At 48.5% G+C, this 18,832-nt stretch overlaps 1 protein-coding gene across 9 annotated transcripts in view; it reads left to right on the top strand.

Moving 5' to 3' along the window:
- FARP2 (FERM, ARH/RhoGEF and pleckstrin domain protein 2) overlaps positions 1-18,832 on the top strand; it is a 112,698-nt gene that overhangs the window by 71,570 nt on the left and 22,296 nt on the right. For 6 of the 9 annotated variants that reach the window (XM_059167416.1, XM_059167411.1, XM_059167413.1 and 3 more), the window contains exons 9-15: positions 107-202; positions 2,294-2,457; positions 2,968-3,036; positions 3,574-3,631; positions 6,158-6,410; positions 16,860-17,033; positions 17,140-17,318. In XM_059167416.1, coding sequence (XP_059023399.1) covers positions 107-202; positions 2,294-2,457; positions 2,968-3,036; positions 3,574-3,631; positions 6,158-6,410; positions 16,860-17,033; positions 17,140-17,318 — 993 coding nt within the window. The remainder of the gene's footprint in view (positions 1-106; positions 203-2,293; positions 2,458-2,967; positions 3,037-3,573; positions 3,632-6,157; positions 6,411-16,859; positions 17,034-17,139; positions 17,319-18,832) is intronic. The other 3 variants (XM_059167417.1, XM_059167414.1, XM_059167410.1) reach the window with 2 other exon arrangements.

The raw sequence follows: 18,832 nt of genomic DNA, 5'->3' as shown, positions 1-18,832 counted from the left end.
TATCTGGCAAGGTTGTGATTTAAACATTCTCTATTTCATGAAAAGTTGTGTATGTGTGTCTGTGTGGATTACAAATGTGTCTGAGTGTCCATCTCTTGAATTTTAGGGCACCACCAAAATTAACACTTTCAACTGGTCCAGGGTCCGAAAACTCAGCTTTAAGAGGAAAAGGTTTCTTATCAAATTGCACCCAGAGGTCCGTGTAAGTATGATTTTAAGCACTTTCTGAATTACAAGAGAATTTATTCTCTTGGAACATTGACTTGTTAATTATTTTATGAATCATTTCCGCATCATGCACACAAGAATTTAGGGAGGGAATTTAGAATTGGGGTGTGGAAGGGCTTTGGGTAATCTGCTCAGGTGGTCTTCTAATGAGTGTGGGTCAGTGTCCCTAAGGGGCTGCTCACACCACTCATCACTTGGTTGGCTGCAGCGTCTTTGTTCTCCAGGTCAGGAGGCTGAGACATGAGGTATTTAACTGTGATCTGCAGTCTTACAGCAGATTAGCCTTAGCGCTTCTGTCCAGAGTAAGGGACGTTCCCAGTATTGTCATGGATCCAGAAATTGACCTTTTTGCTAGCTCTAATGGGGAAGCCTTGATTTTCAGAAAATAAATACTCCTTCCTTTTCGAGACTTTCAGTTATAAAATAGTAATTACATGTGAATTTATTGAAACGGATAAAGTACTTGTCTAATACAGTCTGATAAAAATCCGATACTTGCAATTCGACAGTGTCCGTGGTGGTATAGTCCCAGTACACAGAAGAGGGTAGGGACTGAGAGTAGACTGGCGGTGCCACTGCAGGAGGCTGACAAGGCTATCTCTCACAGATATGCTGGGAGTGCTGGGCCAAGGGGCCATCCCTCAGCTTCTGAAGGGCACTTAGTCCGCAGGCTTTGGTCAAACAGCAGGTGCACGTGTCACACACATACTTCCTTCCTGGAGAAGCATGAAAGAGCAGCTGGTTTTTTATTCAAGTATCTGTTGTAGGAATGAAAAGGAAGTCTAAGGAATACTAAAAACATGCACAAAATGCAGGTAAAGGGCTGCTTTTTTCTGTGAGTGCAAGAACTATTTCCAGGGCAGTTCTTTTTTTTTTTTTTTTTTTTTTAAGATTTTATTTATTTATTTGACAGAGATCATAAGTAGGCAGAGAGGCAGGAAGAGGGGTGGGTGGGGAAGCAGGCTCCTGGCTGAGCAGAGAGCACAATGCGGGGCTCAATCCCAGGACCCTGAGATCATGACCTGGGCTGAAGGCAGAGGCTTAACCCACTGGGTGCCACCCAGGCACCCCTCCAGGGAACAAGGTGGGTCGCTGCTCCCACTTACTGAGGCTCAGAGCCAGGACGACACCTACCCTGGGCAGAGTGGCACCTTGGATCCCCCAGCACTTAGGTTTCAGAGACTGAATCTAGGAGTCCAGGTAGGATGGTCTTACTGGAAGGTTATTCAGTAATATGCCTCAAGGCTCAAAAATGTGCATTGTTGGGGCACCTGGCTAGCTCTGTTGGGGTGTGCGACTCTTAATCCTAGGGTCATGAGTTCCAGCCCCATGATGGGTGTAGAGATTACTTAAAATAAATAAATAGATTTTTTTAATGTGCATTATTTTAAGCTCAGTATAACGTTTCTAAGAATTTATCCTAAGAAATAACTATGAGAGATAACACAGGAGTTACTTCAAGATGATGTGTGGGGTGCCTGGGTGGCTCAGCTGTTAAGTGTCTGCCTTTAGCTCCGGTCACGATCCCAGGGTTCTGGGATTGAGTGCCGCATCAGTCTCTTTGCTCCGTGGGAAGCCTACTTCTCCCTCTCTGGCTCCCCCTGCTTGTGTTCCTTCTCTCTCTCTCTCTCTTTCTCTCTCTCCCTGTCAAAAAAATAAAATCTTTAAGAAAATAAAAGATGTGTGTGAGCCTTTGAAACCATGTGTCCTGGACACCTGGAACACCCTGGAGCCACACACGGAAGAGCAACTGAGCAATGGCCCATGGATAGTTGCCTGACAGAGGGGGTGCCCTGGTTTGTTGTGGGGGATGCATCATGAGGGGCATGTGGAAGTGTTAGCAGTTGTGTCATTGTAGGTGACTGTTCTGAACATTTCTGCAGTTGAACAAGCTGATGCTGCTTTTTTTTCTCTTAAATGTAAATGGCACCAGGAGTCTTTATAGATAATTTTTAGAAAACAATGTTTTCCTAATTTTTAACATTGGAATAAATAGCCTGTTATCTGAATGCTTCCTAAATGTTGTTGAATTAGTTAGTTTTGAGACTTCATGTTTTGTTTCTAGGGACCTTACCAGGACACACTGGAGTTCTTGCTGGGCAGTAGAGATGAATGCAAGAATTTCTGGAAGATCTGTGTGGAGTATCACACCTTCTTTAGACTCCTGGATCAACCTAAGGCCAAAGCTAAAGCCGTCTTCTTCAGCCGGGGCTCGTCCTTCAGATACAGGTGGGGCAGCAGCATGTACCCAGCCCCGGGAGGCCCCAGTGGCTGTGCAGGACTGAGACTGTCAAGAAACAAGGGTTGGGAAGTGTGTCAGAGAATTATGTGCAGCTAGTAACGGTGGCAGAAGCATATCAAGTAAAACAATGGAAAAAATAGCTTCAATAGAAACTAGAAAATCACTCACTTCCTGCAAAGCATAGCTTAATTTTTTTTTTTTTAAAGATTTTATTTATTTATTTGACAGAGAGAGGTCACAAGTAGGCAGAGGAAGGAAGAGAAAGAGGACGAAGCAGGCTCCCCACTGAGCAGAGAGCCCGATGTGGGACTCAATCCCAGGACCCTGAGACCATGACCTGAGCCGAATGCAGAGGCTTAACCCACTGAGCCACCCAGGCGCTCCGAAAGCATAGCTTTAAAATGTACATGTGAACTTGGAGGGTCAGCAAGCGTGCCCTTGCCTCTGTGAAGACTAATGCTGTGAAATGCTGTTGGTTCTTTTCCGTTTGTTCACAGTGGAAGAACACAGAAACAGCTGGTGGATTATGTCAGAGACAGTGGGGTGAAGAGAGTTTCATATGAAAGGTAAGCACCGTGGTCTTTATGCTGTGCAGTACGTGCTTTTAAAATCACTATTTCACATATTTAACCTTTATTTGAACAGACATCCTCTTACATATGTAAATACATATTTTGAGACTTGAGTCAAATTATCTTGTAAAGATAGCAGGTGGGTGCTGGCTTCAGCACCATGCGTGATAAAGATAGCAGGTGAACACCTTGATACCTGTCGTGTGTGCAGCCTCAGGTTCTGCTGTTGAGGCTCTAATCTGCATAGTTCAGCTTAAATCAAAGGTTTTTATGCAGCATGGTAACTTTTGGGTCTAAAAATTCATCTTGGTTTTTTTGCATGTGGAATTTTTCTTCAGTGTGGGGGATAATTTTACCTCCTCTGCAACACCTGTGTTTTATTTGAGTTCTTACTTTCTGTCCTCTGCCTGTTTCCAGCTAGATGCCTATGGCATGTTATCAGGCCTTAGCCCCCTTCTTCCCCAGGGCGCGGCTGCCCTCAGTCCCAGGAGAGGCGGATGTGGTGGCTCACACCTTGTTCTCTGTTTGCAGAAGACACAGCAAGACTCGGATGTCTATTCGTGCTCTGACTGCAGACTTGCCAAGGCAGGTTAGTCTTCCTGGTTGAAGCACACGTGACACTAGTCACCTGCACACCTTTGGGGAGTCCTCTGGCAGTGCTGTAACTGGAGTCTCAGAGTCAGTCCCGGTGCTTAACTGTAGATTCCCATCCTGGGGCTGTTGGCAGAGGTGTGGTCCTAAGTAAGGAGAAAACTTTGTGCATTGAGACGTGCATGATGGGGATTTTTGTGACGTTAGAAACCCGGAACACTCACAGCTGTGCTGGTCAACTCACCAGCAGAGTCCTGGGTGTGCCTGTTTGCTGAGGAATGCTCTGGAACCACTTATGGTCTCATTTTAAAAGAACAGTGTGGTGCTAAGGACACACGAGAATGGGTTAGCAAGTGAAACTAACAAGATACAAAACAGCCTGTGTAATAAGGTCCTCATTTTGAGCTGAAGTGACAGATGCCCAGAGAAGATAGGCTAGAGCCATCAACCTCAGGGTCACGTGTCCTCTCTGAGTGACAGGCCTCCAGGTGATTTTATTTTCTCTTCGTACTTTCAGTTTTCTGCAGTGGGCTCACACTGCTCTTTGTTTTCAGGAAAACAAGTGAGTGAATATTACCTTTATAAAAGTTTGAAACAATGTAAAGTGCCAGCTTACAGAACTAGTTTACTTAATTAAACTGTATTCATGAAGTGAGATTTTTTGCTAACATGTTAAGGGTAAAAAGCAGGATACAAATTTATATCTGTGCTTGGCATGATTACAATTCTTTTTTTAAAGATTTTGTTTATTTATTTGACAGAGATTACAAGTAGGCAGAGAGGCAGGCGGGGTTGGGGGGACAGAAGCAGGCTTCCTGCTGAGCAGAGAACCTGATGTGGGATTCCATCCCAGGACCCTAGGATGATGACCTGAGCCGAAGGCAGCGGCTTAACTGACTGAGCCACCCTGGTGCCCCATGATTACAACTCTTAAAGCAAGGGCACATACACAGTTTCACGCAAATACTTCAGAAAAAAGCACTCAGCCCCATTGTCCAGAATGTGGCAGCAGTGGACAGAGCCGGCGTGGCAGGACATGGGTGGTCCTGTGCTCCCCACCTGCCCCGCTAGACGCTTCCTGTTTTCAGGTTTGCATGTCCACTTCCATGTGTAAGCACACTTTCACAGAGAATCTCCCTCTTGCTGTGTGATACCCTTACTGCCCCCTCAGATGGCTCTGTAGTTTCGTATTGATTTTTTATTTCTACACGTTTTTGTTTTAGTTTTTGTTGACAGTTGGTCGTTCATATTGTTATAGTATTTCCAGAAGCTACACTTGTACCTTATGTATCAAAGCTCATGTGTCCCAAACTTTTTACATTGGATCTTTTAAATAAAAACATTCTTTAGCTCTTCTAGGTATATTTCCTATTTACAAATTCTTTGCTTAATCAATTCAAATTAAAAGAATTTATTTTTGTTTTTTTTCAACAAAGTTCAACTTTTTTAATAGTCTAAAAGAGTATGCATGGGGACATCTGGCTGACTGAATCGGGAGAGCCATGCACCTCTTGACCTGGGGATTGTGAGTTCAAGCCCCATGTTGGGCGAGGAGCCTATTTACAAAATAAAATAGTATGAATATATAGTATGAATATTGAAAAATTGCTTTAAAACTTTCAGTTCTGATACTGTCTTAAAAACCACAAGAGAATGTCGATAGGGTTGAATGATGGGCATCTGAGCAAGGAACCTGTGGCCTGAGAGCTTCTGTTTCATTTCTGGTCGGTCACCACTGCAGCTTCAGCCTCCTCATTCGCTTGTGCCACACCCTGCTCCTCACCCACAAGTTACTCAGGACTCTGGGGTGAGATTTTGATCTAAACACCCTCTAGATGATGCCACATGTGTGCGTATCATTTGGAGCTTCCTGGAGGCATGGCAGTGTCTTCGGAGGGCTGACTCTCCCCCGCCTGTGAGCCTCTTCTCACTCATGCTGGGGGCTGCGCCAGCCCTCCCTGAATAGCTCTGGCCGCTGGGCCATCGGCCTTCATTTCCATGGGAGCCCACCAACGTGCTTCTCTGCCTCTGGCAGGGAGCCACCAGCAGTGAGTGCCCCGTGTGGCCGGATCTGGGTGTGTGTGTTGCCTGTGGGTGCTTTGCTTTAGGGTCCTGTTAGCTGAGTGGTAATGGCTCACGGCCTCTAGCTGTCATTTGCCACCGGAAATAAGGAGTGCCCAACACGTGCTCATGCAGCTTCAGAGTGATACAGAACACCCCAGAGATACAGGTACACATGGCTAGGTTTTCATGATGGGAATTTCCTTCACTATAGACATTTAATCACAGAAGAGAAAAAACGAAATTATGAGGGATTTTAAACATGATTCTGGGTCCTTTTGAAAAACTGTGTTTACAAATCTTCAGTTCTAATGAGGAAAATATGGTCATTTGGCCTTCTTAGCAGAGGCTGAGGTAGAAAAGTGTGGACCTACTAGCCTGGGTCCAGCTAGCTCTGCAACTTTCAAATGGTCATGTGTAATTTTATGTGTTGCTCTTTTTTTTCTTCACTTGTGACCTCCAGAGCATCTCATTCACCGAGGGCTTGAGGACTTCCGCATCCCCATCTTCAACAAATGTCTCCTTCTATTCAGTTCCTACCTCCCCTCTGGCCCCTCGAGGCCCACCCGATTTCAAAGACAGCAGCAGTTCCCTCACAGAGCCCCAGGCTCCTGACGCCAAGAGGCCAGCTGCAGAGAGGAGCAGCGGAGCAGCAGCCGACGGCGACACCCGATGGGCCCAGTCCCCGGGGCCCCCTGCGCTGCAGCCTTGTCAAGGTGTCGGGTTGGGTCGTGTGGTCAGGAGTTGCAGCCCCAGCCCTCCCGTGGGGCAGAGTCATGACACCACCGTAGACTTAGCTGCAGGGGTTGCTGGCAGGGAGCGCAGAGCAGCTGGTAAAAGCGACCATGGGGGTGGCTGTGGCTCAGTTGTGGGCTCTGCCCCCGCCCATGGGGAGCATCCGCATGGCCGGCAGGGCAGTGCAGGTGGGCCTGTGTTCACATTGACAAACGGCCGGCTGCAGGTATCTGAGGAGTTCATAGATGATGACCCAGCAGATATCTCGTTCTTTGCTGGAGGCTCAGAGGCCTTTTCCTTCCCTTACTGTGCACCAGCCCCGCAGGCCCCTTCCTGCGCTCACTCAGTCTCTGCCCCGTCCAGCCCAGACCGGTACCCCGCTGAGGCCACGCACAGGCGCCTCGAGCATGGTTTTGCATTTGGGGGAGAGGGTGGCTTTGGCGGTGATGTGCACCCTTCAGACACCTGTGAGCTGTTTGAGGTAAAGGCACAAGCCAGCCTGATGCAGAGCCTGCTGAGCCCCTCAGAGACCAGCTCGCTGAGGAACAACCAGTCCGAGAACAGTTCCCTCAGCAACCTGCCGCTTCATGGCGGCTTGTCTGCTTGCACCCCCAGCTCAGCCAATCAGTCCGAGGCCAGCTCCATGGCCAACTTCCCAGCCTGCTCGGTCCGCTCTGAGGCCAGCTCAGCCTTCCAGCTCTCGGACCTCATCGACCAGTTAGAGCAGCTCAGCTATCCCCCAACCACAGCTGAGGACTCCAGCAGCACAGACACGGACTCCTGGGGTGCTGAAGCGGGGACCCCCCTAGATGTGAGCCTTTTCTTCAGTAACCCTTTTACACAGACAAGTGGAGAGAGAGTCATTTTCGATTTGCAGAGCATAAAGAATTTGACTCCAGGAGAGCGGATAGATAAAAACCCATCTTGACCAGCCCTGGGCTCCCTTACAGGATAACCCAGTGAGAGCTCAGATTTTTGCCTTTTAGATATAGGAAGGGATTCTGTGTTCATGGCTAGAAATTCTCCTTTTCCTAATCCGCTGATTGATTATTCTGTTTTGAATGTCAAAGGATAAAACTGTGGCTTAGAATGGTGGTAAAAGCCTTAAGATAGACAACTGTTTCAGGCTAGGGACTGATCAGTTAGTCTTCATAGCTCTGTTTTTCTGGCATATGCTTTGTTTGGTTCAACTAAAAACTGGTGCTATCCATGTCAAATGTTACCCAGTTCTGATTCCCATTGACCTTTCATGGAATATGTGTGTTATGCCTACTGCTGCTTTTTAAGATGAAGCACCCTGCTCATGCTTGACTAGGATGGGGTTTTGTTTGACTGGTCCAGCCCCCACATGGAGTCTTGAGTTCCTCTTGCAGAACCCAGATCCTGGGAGAGGCCGTGGAGACCACAGCTTGCTGCCTGCCAGGCTCTCCAGCAGCACGTGGCAAGGTCCCTGTCCCTGCCCAGGGTGTGCTTTACACCAGAGCTTTTATCCACTGACCTTAGGCCCAGAAGTAGCGCTCTGTTTGGGTAGTAGGCTTGGAGAAACTTTGATTTAAAATGCAATATAAGTTTGAACTGTTTTCTTCTGTCTAGCTTAGTAGGGATAGAAGATATCTGGTTTCAGAAAAAGCAGAACCTGACAGAGCTGTCTCCTTTGGACCCAGGAAGTGGGTTGTTCACTAAAAATCAGCAGCCTGGAGCTCTGCACATGTTGAGGGCTTATATGTTAACTCTTCCTGTGGGAATATCGTTTCCTTCAGGTCAGGTGGCATATGATACACTATCGCCAGCTATTTGTAACAGCCCTGTCATGGATGGTGTCTGTTTCCAAGGCCGTGGGAAAGGTCATAGGAGCAGACGGGCTGAGGTGGCCATGCCCACCAGGCAGGCACACCTGCCGAGGCTGGGACCCATGTCACCGTGAAGTCAGGGCTGCTGCCCACGGCACAGACTGTGTTTGTCTGTGGACATCAGAGGAGAAATCTGGATGGACACCGTTGACTTCGTCAAATAAGTCCGGAGATTGGTGTTTTTTTTTTAATTTATTTATGTAGCTTATTCCTTCTGGTTTCCACTAGTAGAGCAATGCCATGTTAAAGGCTCCGTTTCTTCCACTTCCCTTGGTGACTGCAGGCCTCCCCTCTGTGCTTGTGTGCAGGACTTGAAATTCTCTGCCTTGGGGGCATGTGAGCACACACCAAGTAGCCTGCTGTCTATTTCCAGTCACAGTCTTTCTTTTGTCATCTTTGTTGATTGAACACCAACAGAGGCCTTTTGCTAAGTGTATAGATTTTCCATGTTTGTAGCTGCCTTAAACCTATGCCACAGTCTCCTTACTGTGGTCTGCGGGACTCGCGCTCGGTGTGTGTCCCTCGCACTTGCCCTTGAGGCCTGCCCTCTGTGTAGCATGGAGGTGTTGCGTTGGCTGACAAGTTTCTGTGAGGAGATGCCATGACTTGGGTAGAAGGGCAGGAGGCGGGCCAGTTAGGAACCAGGAGGTGGAATAGCATGTTCTAGACACTTTGTTTCCCCCTGGTTGTCACTTAGAAAGCTAACCTTGGATCTGTGTGGGGAAGAGTTACTATGGAAAATGCTTTCCTAGACTCTCTCTTCTAATGAATGTGCCCAGTATTCCTTCAGCCAACCTGCGTTGTCCTGTTTTAAGTGTCTGGGCAGCAGGCCTCCCTGGGATGGATCTGTCTAGCCCTGCTCCCCAGCACAGCCAGGGCTGCAGATGGCAGCAGGTGCCTCTTCACGCTCTTGTCCTGGAGATCCGCAGTCAGTGCTGCTCTCCAACACTCCGACAGCTTCTGACAGGCCTTCCTCTAAAGAAATGTTGTTTCTTCAGTGAAACTTCATTTTCTGGAGTTGATTTTTTTAGCTTTTTATTTAGAAAGTTTGCAAAATATGCAAAAGCAGAACAGGGAGCAAATACACCCCTGCCATTCCCCCATTCAGTTTTCCCCAAAGTTGGACCTTGCACATGGCCTCTGTCCTTTTCCTTTTCCTCTGCGTTTGGTGCTATAGGACTTCCATGTGGGTCCTGACATGTGACAGCTGCCCTTAAAACTGCGTGCACCTCTTGGAGCACAAGGACACCTCCTTGCATGGCACATAGACAGTCACAGGATCAGTGAGCCCTTGCTGTCCTCCAATACCAGGGACATACTTGAATGTGCCCCCTTGCCTAAAGTGCCTGTTAATACCCGGTTTGTTCAAACTGGACTTCAAACACAATCTGCTCACTGCACATGGCCATGACTGCTCTTCCCACCTCATCTTGTTAAGAAGACCCCCACTTCATACTAGTGACTTGTGGGAGAAGCCAGGCCTCTGGTCCTGGCTCATGTCCCTGCCTTTGCCGCCACCTGTCTGCCCTGCCTCTGTTTCCCTGGAGGTGGGACCCAGAGCTGTGCTGACCAGAGACTACACACCCACCCCAACACCCATCATCGCCCCACAGCCCCTGCGTGGCTGGGGCCTCAACACTGGTCAGCTGACAGGAGCCCAGCACCCCAGACACTCCGTGGGCACTACCAGGACAAGTGCTAGGTTCACTTTTATTAGGAGACATTTGTACAAGCTCTTCTTTTCCATAGTGTTCTTAGTGTGTTTAAGTTCGCAGGTTTCCCTTTCTCAGGAAGCCGAAACCAGGCGTGGCTCTCTTGGGAGGCGCCTGCGGAGCTCACCTCCCTCCCCTTAGCCTCTGGGTGGATTGTAACCCCCCACCCGAAGGAAATTCTTTAGAGACCCAGGGAAAGTGAGCCTGAAGGACATTTCCTTCTGCAAATAGCAGGCAGCAGAGGCAGCAACATTCTGTCGAATCTTAGTAAGAGACGGTTTACCATAAATACTAAAATATCCAAAAGAGTTCAGATTGAGGGTCAGCCCTTCCTAGAGCAGCACTGGGTCTTTCTTTCATTTGCTTACAGCTGTTCATCACAGTTGCCTTCTCCTCGGAAGCCTCGTGTTGTGCAGTGCTGCAGTCTTGGGAGCGTGGTCCGTACTGCTGGGCTCAAGGAGGGATGGCTGAGTGAGGTTTGCATGGTGGAGGCTGGCGGGCTTACAGCAGGAGCCAGTTTGCTGAGAGTATGTAGTTAAAAAGTGCCTGCAGAGTGCTGACAGTTTTTTCCTTGAATGTGCTGCTCTCCTCAGCCAGATGCAGTTCTTGCCTCTGACAGGAGGGCTGCCTGCCAGCCCCTTCGCAGCCAGGAGCCTCGGGACCATAGACAGTGCCGACTGTCCCCAGTGGGTCTGCCTTGCAGAGTACCCTTGCTCTGGGCAGACCAGTTATTTTTTATTAGTTATCAAGTCTATTTTTGTACTTAAGTTTCCAAAGTTAAAGTATTTTATGTAAGCCAATATATAAGTATCTAATGTCTAGTAACAGTAAAGTTTCGGCTTAGTAAGCGTGACTGCACTCAAATAGGTAATGGTGTGTACTGCATCGCTTCTTAAATCACAGGTATGGACACGTGCCTCTTCTGTGTTCCAGAGGAATTCTCTAGTATGAAGTTAGGTTAGGACTCTGGTTAGCACAGTGTCATCATGTGATCGACACACAACAGTACGTTGGTGTTGTGGGTACAAGAACAACTGCACGATGCTGGTCGTGAGCTCAGCTCCCCATGAGTGTGGCTGCCATCTGTCCCCACACAACCTCCTCACAATCCCAGTGACTGTATCCCCACGCTGCCCCTTTCATCCCTGTGACAATTAACACACATTTCTGAAATAGTGCTAATAGTAGATGGATGGACAATAAAAACAAGACATCGATCAGTCGAGGGGGAACCTCTAAATCTGTTGGCTAAGTTGTTCCCCTTTCTTGTTCACAAAGTCTGCTTTGAATCGCGCCGAGTAGTCCTTTAGTTTTCGGGACAAACTCCCCCCCACACACTGGGCAGCCCTGCAAGAGTCGCCATGAGCAGCTCTCACATGATGGCTCTGAGCACGTGGGTCACATCCCTGTGTGCCATGTGTTTGTGTCACGGTCGAAGGTATGTTCACTCCCTCCTGGTTCGTGGAACATCAACAAAGACACCCGTTTCTAGAACAATTACGTCACAGACGAAATGTGAACATTCTTTCCGGTGCTTACAGTTGGGTTTGGTATTGTGTTGTGTTCAGGGCCGTGGGGTCACTGCCAGGTTTCTGCTTTGGCCCTTGTCCTGAAGTTACAGCAGGAGTGCAGATGCCTGAGGTACCCCAGGGCACTCTCTTTTACCTGAAAGCATCCGCTCTCCCTCAGGAGCTGTGGAGCAAAGGAACTAGGACTTCCTTATGCACTTGACGTACTCATTCTCTACAGAAAACAGTGATGTTGCCTGGTCTGTGGTACTTACAAGATTCATTTTCCACTGAAATTGCCATATAAATTTGCAGACATGTACTAATTTAGAATTTAATTGTTTATTCAATAAAATAAGGAAAGATTTACTATGAACTTTTATATGGACCTTTTAGCTTCCTTTCCCTCTTCTTGTTTTTAAAAGTTTTGATTTGCGTATATTAAAGGTTGTCTCACATATTAAATGAATCCCTGAAACCGCCACATATTGTTTTCACAACCTCTTTGCTGACGCTGCTTTCACTTTCATAGGCTTCTGAGCAACAAGTAGGCACCGTGACGCTCCACAGACAGTCTTACTTCAGGTAGGGATGCTGACGTCCCTGTGGAAGGCCAGCGGGGGAAGGTGCCGTGCGTTCTCACAGTGTTCGCGCACTCTCGGCGCTGTCCCCTCAGGCTCGACAGGCATGGCCAGCGTGCAGATGCAGACTCGGGTGCCGTGTTCTGTTCCTCTGGCCCGACACCATGCCCTCAAGGTGGTGGCCCATGACGGCGTTGTTCGCGGTGTTGGGGACAAACACGGGGTCCTTAAGCTCATAAGGCGCACAGAACACTTGCTGTTGGCTTCTTAATTCTGAAGGTGAGAACACTCTTCCCCTTCTCCCCGCCCCCACCCCATCAGCTAGAGTCTACCCTACAAAATCTCTGACCCAAAGCATAGCATCTGCTCACATTCTGACCAGATCTTTACCCCAGTTCTGAACTCGAGTTTCCCGCTTGGACAATGCAAGCTTTTGCTGCCTCCACACTTGCCCAGCCCCACTCAGGCCTTGAAGCATGGTGGATATGCCCCATTTTCTGGTCAGTGGCTGTAGCCAGCCTTGTGGGGGCAGGCTCATGACCTCTCTGGGCGCTCCTGGCAGCAGGTGCTGGTCTCTGGGGGTTCACGGTGCCCAGCACCCAGGGCAGGACACACCTGGCAGTGTGTTCCTCCTTAAGCTTGGTGTCTTTGCCCTGCCGCACTCCAGAGCAGGGTGCTGTCAGCACAGACTCCCCAGAACCCTTCACGGGTGGTCACTTCCCCATTTGGGGGATATAGTGCATCACAGGCATGCCCATTCCCTCCCACAACATGGGCCCTGCTCCCTGCCCGGTCGCCCCACTCAGGGTAAACTGGTGACATTAATGGTTCCCCAAGGAGGTATTTTATTCACAAAACCAGATTTCGAGAAACTGCTCAAAAGCATTTCTTTTTTCCATCCCGTCTCTGGGTTGACTGTTACAAGGGTAAAAACTATATGGCACTTATTTTTTAATAACCCAGGTTATGTTTCTTTCCTGTTGAGCATCACCTGCAGGCTCTTTGGTTTCTCGGGATAGTTCGTGTGGGGTACCTTGCCCTTGTTGCATAGGCAGTTCCAGAGACCTGTAGACAAGCTGTGTCCTCTGATAGAACCCCCACGCAGGGGACTCCACACCTGCAGGTGCTGATCTGGACAGATGCCCCAAAGTGTGACTGTGTTGTAGGCTAGAACACATATTTTCCTTAACAGGGAGTCTTGTTTATTCCTTAACTAGAAAAGACTGAAAGTGCTTCTTGGGCGCACCATGTATATTGACATCACCCTCTGAACTTGGGGTCACCCCAGCCATACTCACACCCTAAGACCCATATGCCAGGCATCTGCTCACAACCTTGTGGGTGTGGCCATGGGTGAGCCCCCTAGCGCCATGGAAAGGGTACAGCACAGGTCAGACCCTGCTCTGCCATTTGTCAAGTGGCAGAGATGAGGCAGAGGAGGCCTGCAATGACAGAGGAGCTAATATATGTACTCCTGCATACCAGCCATTTTTCTTCCTCCCACTTATATTTTTGAGCCAGATTTTGGGTAAAAGGGACTTGCAACATCCTAGTCCAAAAGTGGAGCCAGAATTAGTTTTCTGCTAACTTGTTAAGCTCACATTTACTTGGATTCTTGGTACAGCTTAGTTTTTTCATCTTACAAAATTAACGACCCATTGTTCAAGCCAAAGAGGGAGTTTCTGGATCTTACTCCTACTTTCAACCTTCATACTTGACCCTAAATTTTCCAAACCAAAGCCAATTCTCCTTCCACCTCAGGCAGAATTTTCAAGATTGTTTATTACAGAGTTCTGAAGAAGAATTTAATGGTATGAAATGAAAATAAGCTTAACTTTTGCTCTAATTCTGATACTGATCTTTCACCACATAGGTGAATAAAGTGAAGGGGAACATAGGATAATACTGTGCTTTTTAAAATGATGTTTCAAAAATTATAAAACAAATACTTAGAAATTTTTGAAAATAAAATCACCTGTCAGAGTTACTTACTGTTGACAGTTTTAAATGTATGTCCTTGAAGATGCTCAAACCTTCTAACTTGCCCCTTTGAGTACAGGACCTGTCTTGAACCACAGGTTGGATGGCGTGGTCCCCCTCCAGCAGGAATGTGGAGTTCAGTAGAATGTAACTACTGTCTGTGTCTATCAGTTTCAAATAATTTGATGCTGGAAATTGAAGAATTTCCAAAAGTCCTGGAGCATGAGTAAAGGAATCAGTCATTCTTGATGCTGCAGTGGAACGGCAAAGCACCCCCTTGTGTCTAAGTGGATTCGATGGGAGGCACTCTAATAATTCAGAAAAGTATTCTTGCAGTTTTTTGGTGGAGGACCTTGGACACAGGAGTCTGTTTTTACAAATGTTTAAGATTCTTTCCATGGCAGTTAAGGCTAAATGTACTCTGTGGTATCTAAAACGACATTCAGCATTTAAAAAAAAAAAAAAACCCTAAGACCCGCATTCTGCTGTGCACTGTCAGTGTTGATGAGGTTCCCTGCGGCAGGGAGTTTCTAATAGTAGTGCCTTTGCACACCCACCGGCACACAGTGCAGAGCCGCCGGCCTCAAGCACCTTGGCTTCTGCCTCTCCTGGTTGCACCCTGCAGAGCTATGCCCTGTGCCTGTGTTCTCCGGGTGGAGCATGTGCATAGGGAACTTCACACACAGTGTTAAGGCTGACCCACACAGGATCGGGCCTGGAGCTATGGGTGCACCCTCCAAACAGCCTCTAGTGCAGATGGGCTGCATGCCTGTGCCACTGGCTTGAAAGCTCATCTCCCCATACTTTTATTTTGTCTGGTAGGATCTGGGTTGACGTAATGTGAAGTAGACATGATTTATAATGTTTTGCTGTAGTTGACAGATTTAATAAAAACAAATGTTTAATGGCAATTTGTGGTACTTTTTAATCTGTTTACTAAATTATGAGTCGATGTCTGCAGTGATCATATCAAAGATAACTTTGAACCTCCCTAGAAGCACAATAGTTTTTTCCAAATGAGCAGTCTCCTGCAGGGGCAGCTCCTTTCACAAGTTCATCACCAAGGGGCCATTTATCGGAAGTTGCATTCTCTAATTCAATGGCCCGATGAGTGCACCCTGACCCTGCCGTGTTTGCCGGGCCCCACAGCCCCCGGAGCCCATTCCCGACACTTTCATGGGGACCTCCTCCTCGAGCTCCACCGTCTATTCTTTAAATATGAAGTCAAGTCTGTAGCTACTTTTTGGGAAACTGTCCACTATTAACTTGCAGTAGGACTGCCCGTCTTCAAGGGGGATGCTATGTGAGGCACTGGGGGACAGAGTGGAGCACTGAGCTTAGCCTAATTTCGTAACCAGTAAGTGTGAGACACGGGCTTTCACACTTTGGTACAATTGAAAAATAAGATCTGTTGGTAGTAGCTTCTGGACTTTTTTCTGAATTCTCCATGTGTAAAAGTATCTCATTACACAATTCTGGGCCTATTCGGGACCAAAAGGGTTTTGGATTATGAAACATAAGTAGCTCATCTTTGGAAACCCGCCCTTTCCCCACACAGGGGGTCCTCCACACTGAAGGGACCAGCAAAGCCCTTGGCTTCCGCACTCCGTGTGGGCTGGGGAAACAAAGGAATTCCATGTGATTTTTGGAATCACATATCTTAACCTTAGCATATCTTAACCTGTGTAATAAAAGCAACTTCTAATAAACTCGTTGTTAATAATTTCATACTCAACATTGTCCAGGTTTGCACTATCAGTGAGTGTGTAGTGGTGAGAAATCCCACAGGAAAATTCTGTCATCATCGCATTGTTAGTTCACCCCCAGATCCCCTGAGCAGGACCCCTGACAGCTCACTGCAGCCTTCCAGAGCTCCGTATTTGTCAATGTGAAAACAAGGACCCTCCCTGCAGCCCGCTGGCCAGGCTGTGGGGTGGCTGGCATGGAGGCCTGTGCCCGCCCACGGAGCTGGCGCTCGGCCCAGCAGTGTCCTCCAAGGAGCCCCTATGCGCTAACCTGCCTGCCTGCCCATGTACAGGTTTTAGGCCAAAGAAGCCAAGTTTGGGTTTTATAAACTGTTTGTAGGTGACTTGAGTTTGAAGTGTGACTAGGGTATAAGAGTATTGTGCTCTGAAGCCAGCGGTGGGGGTAGTGGGGAGGCTCCGGGAGTCCTGGGCCAGTTACTACTGTGTTCGTGCACTCAGTGGCAGGCAGAAATCTCAGGAGCTGCGGTGTTGGAATGGCTGTACAATTATAAGCCTAAGGTCAATTTCTGTTACAAATAGCTTCTAAGTTTTTAATTTCATATATAAAACTCTGCTCTAAAGATATATTTAAGACTTGGCATTGAACACTTACTGATGTCCCGTAGAAAACATTAGACATAACCTTTTGAGACATAATTCTTGATAAGAGACTCCTTTAGTATAAAATGTGTGGTGGAGTCTGCCTCATCAGCAGCCGCTTAGAACTAGGCCAGAATTTTGGCTGCTTCTTAGTCAAAAGCAAACTTTGTTTTAATAAGAAAGTACTGGTTTTGTGGTATGATTCAAGAAAACCAATACGAAATCCTTTTTTGTTAAAAATCCAAAGTAGAAAAAAGTATGAGAAATTTCCATTGATGCAGTTTTTTCGTGAGTAACAAGTGTGTCCTTCAATGACAGACGTGTTCACCCAGCTGTAACCCAGCCCTCATGTGCAGCCTCCGCAGTCTGCCTTTCGTTGAGCATGCATGAAAGGTGCCCCTCTCAGATGGCAACTTCTGCTCGGAACTCTTTGTGCTGCTTATTTTTATCACAGCTGCATCTTGTGTAGAGCAGAGGAGAACCCCTAGACATGCTGAGCCCTGGGTGTCCGAACCGCCAGTGGTTGGTCTCTGGAACTGGATTGGCCAGCCGCCAACCTGCTTGCATCTCACTGTGTCACAGCGACAACTGTATGTGACCGAGGCTTCATTTACACACCTCCCAGAAGGTGGCTGGTGGTAGCATTAAGCTAAAGCATGCTGACAACTGCTGTCTGGCCAGCGTGGCAGCCCTTTCTCATTTCTTGCTCCATCCCCTGCCCCGTTCAATTCCAGGCCTTTCCATGGAGAGTCCTCAGCCTTCTCCCACCACTCGGAAGAGCCCACTGAGCCTGAGCCCTGCGTCTCAGGTGACCCTGGGCCCAGCTGGGCAAAGCTTGTCCCCCCTCCTGAGCCCTGTCCTTAGCCACGTTGGCGGAGCCAGGACGGACAACGAGGAACAGCCGAAACACAAGGTGGGCACTTCCCCAGCAGACAACTTGCTGCTGGTGGGCCTGGTTTGCAGGGAAGCTGGAGCGGGCAGGGCAGGCTCTGCGCGGGGGGTGCTGGCTCCCCCAGTGAAATCTGTCCTGAAAGCCACATGTCAACTGGGATATCTCAGCTACCTTTGCACAAAAGCAGGCTCCCTTATTCATTTAACAGCACTTCCTGGCACCTGTGGGTTTCGGGTGGGGGTGAAAGGGAATGGTTAGACCTTGGGGAGCCCTCAGCCTCCTGCCTTCCCTCCCTTGTTAGGCACTTTCTTGAATAATTGTGTATTTGGGAGGAGAAGGCTTGGGTACTAAGGTAGGGTGACCAGGGACCCCATTTTGTTGGGATCATGGGTGAGTGGGTTCTGAAAGAGGGTGTGGGTTGGGGGTGGGGTCCGCACTGGAGATTGAAGTAGCTGGGGAGGAGGGATGTGTGAGGTGTGTGTTTATAGTAGGAAGTTGAGGCGGTGCCCACAGGTTTCTCTGTTTTCGGGGATAGGAGTGAGGGCACACGCTCAGAGGCTGGCAGGTGGGAGCACCCAAGCTTGAAGACGAGGTGATGGCCAGAGACAGTGATACCCATCGTGTGACCATTCCCAGATCCCTGGCCTGTGCCCCACACCTGAGTGGTGGCGAAACAGACAAGGCAGCCTGGGCATGCAGCTCTGTGGGAGGGACAAGAAAGGACAAAGAGGCTGGGTATTTGGAGGCTTGGGAAAGAGAATGGTTAAAATAATGGACTATGGACTGTAACCCAGGGGATATCTGTCCCCCTGAATGTGGGGAGCAAGATGGCCACAGGTGGGTGGGACCCTGCCTCACAGCGCCTGTCATGTGGGAGAGCTGACATCTAAGAATGCCTTGTCATGCCATGGGTTCCATCCTGAAGTGCCCAGAGAGCGAGTCGAGCCCAGGGCCACTGTGCGTGGGACACATGAGCTTCCGAGAGGTGGAGTAGACCAGTGAGAGGACTGGTGAGCTCTCTGAGCACACACTCCTCCCTGGGCCCCACTTCCAAGAGAGCAGACCCTTGAGTCAGAAGGCATGCTGGCATGTGAGGTGGCCCAGCGAGAGTGGGGGTCCCTGAACCCCAGCTCCATGTGCAGGGCCTGCAGGCCCACCCCTCAGGCCTCCATCCTCCTCCAGCTGGTGGGCAGACATGGTCCCTTGGACACTCTCTTTGGTGGCAAGATGATTGGGTTGAGGATGTTTTTATTTATTTACTTTGAAACCCTACGTCCATCCGTTTAGCTCACTATTGCTTTAGTGCAGAAACAGAATGGCTAGAAAGCTGTGTAAAAAAAACGAAATGTTAACTTATACCTTTCTGTACTACAAAAAATAGTCCTTTAGATGGTTCTGTAGGGCAATGACTGTAACACCAGAGAGTCACCACCTGGGTCATGGTAGGTGGCCATGGCATTCACATCCAGACCAGGCCTCGGAGCAGGAGGCTGGGGGGCTGCACCTGCACACTGGGACCCCAGGATCTGCCCCCC

The sequence above is a fragment of the Mustela lutreola genome, chromosome 3, assembly GCF_030435805.1.
Source record: "Mustela lutreola isolate mMusLut2 chromosome 3, mMusLut2.pri, whole genome shotgun sequence".
Lineage (NCBI taxonomy): Eukaryota > Metazoa > Chordata > Mammalia > Carnivora > Mustelidae > Mustela > Mustela lutreola.
The sequence above is the reverse complement of the archived record's forward strand: the minus strand, read 5'-3'. Positions and strand labels throughout refer to the sequence as shown.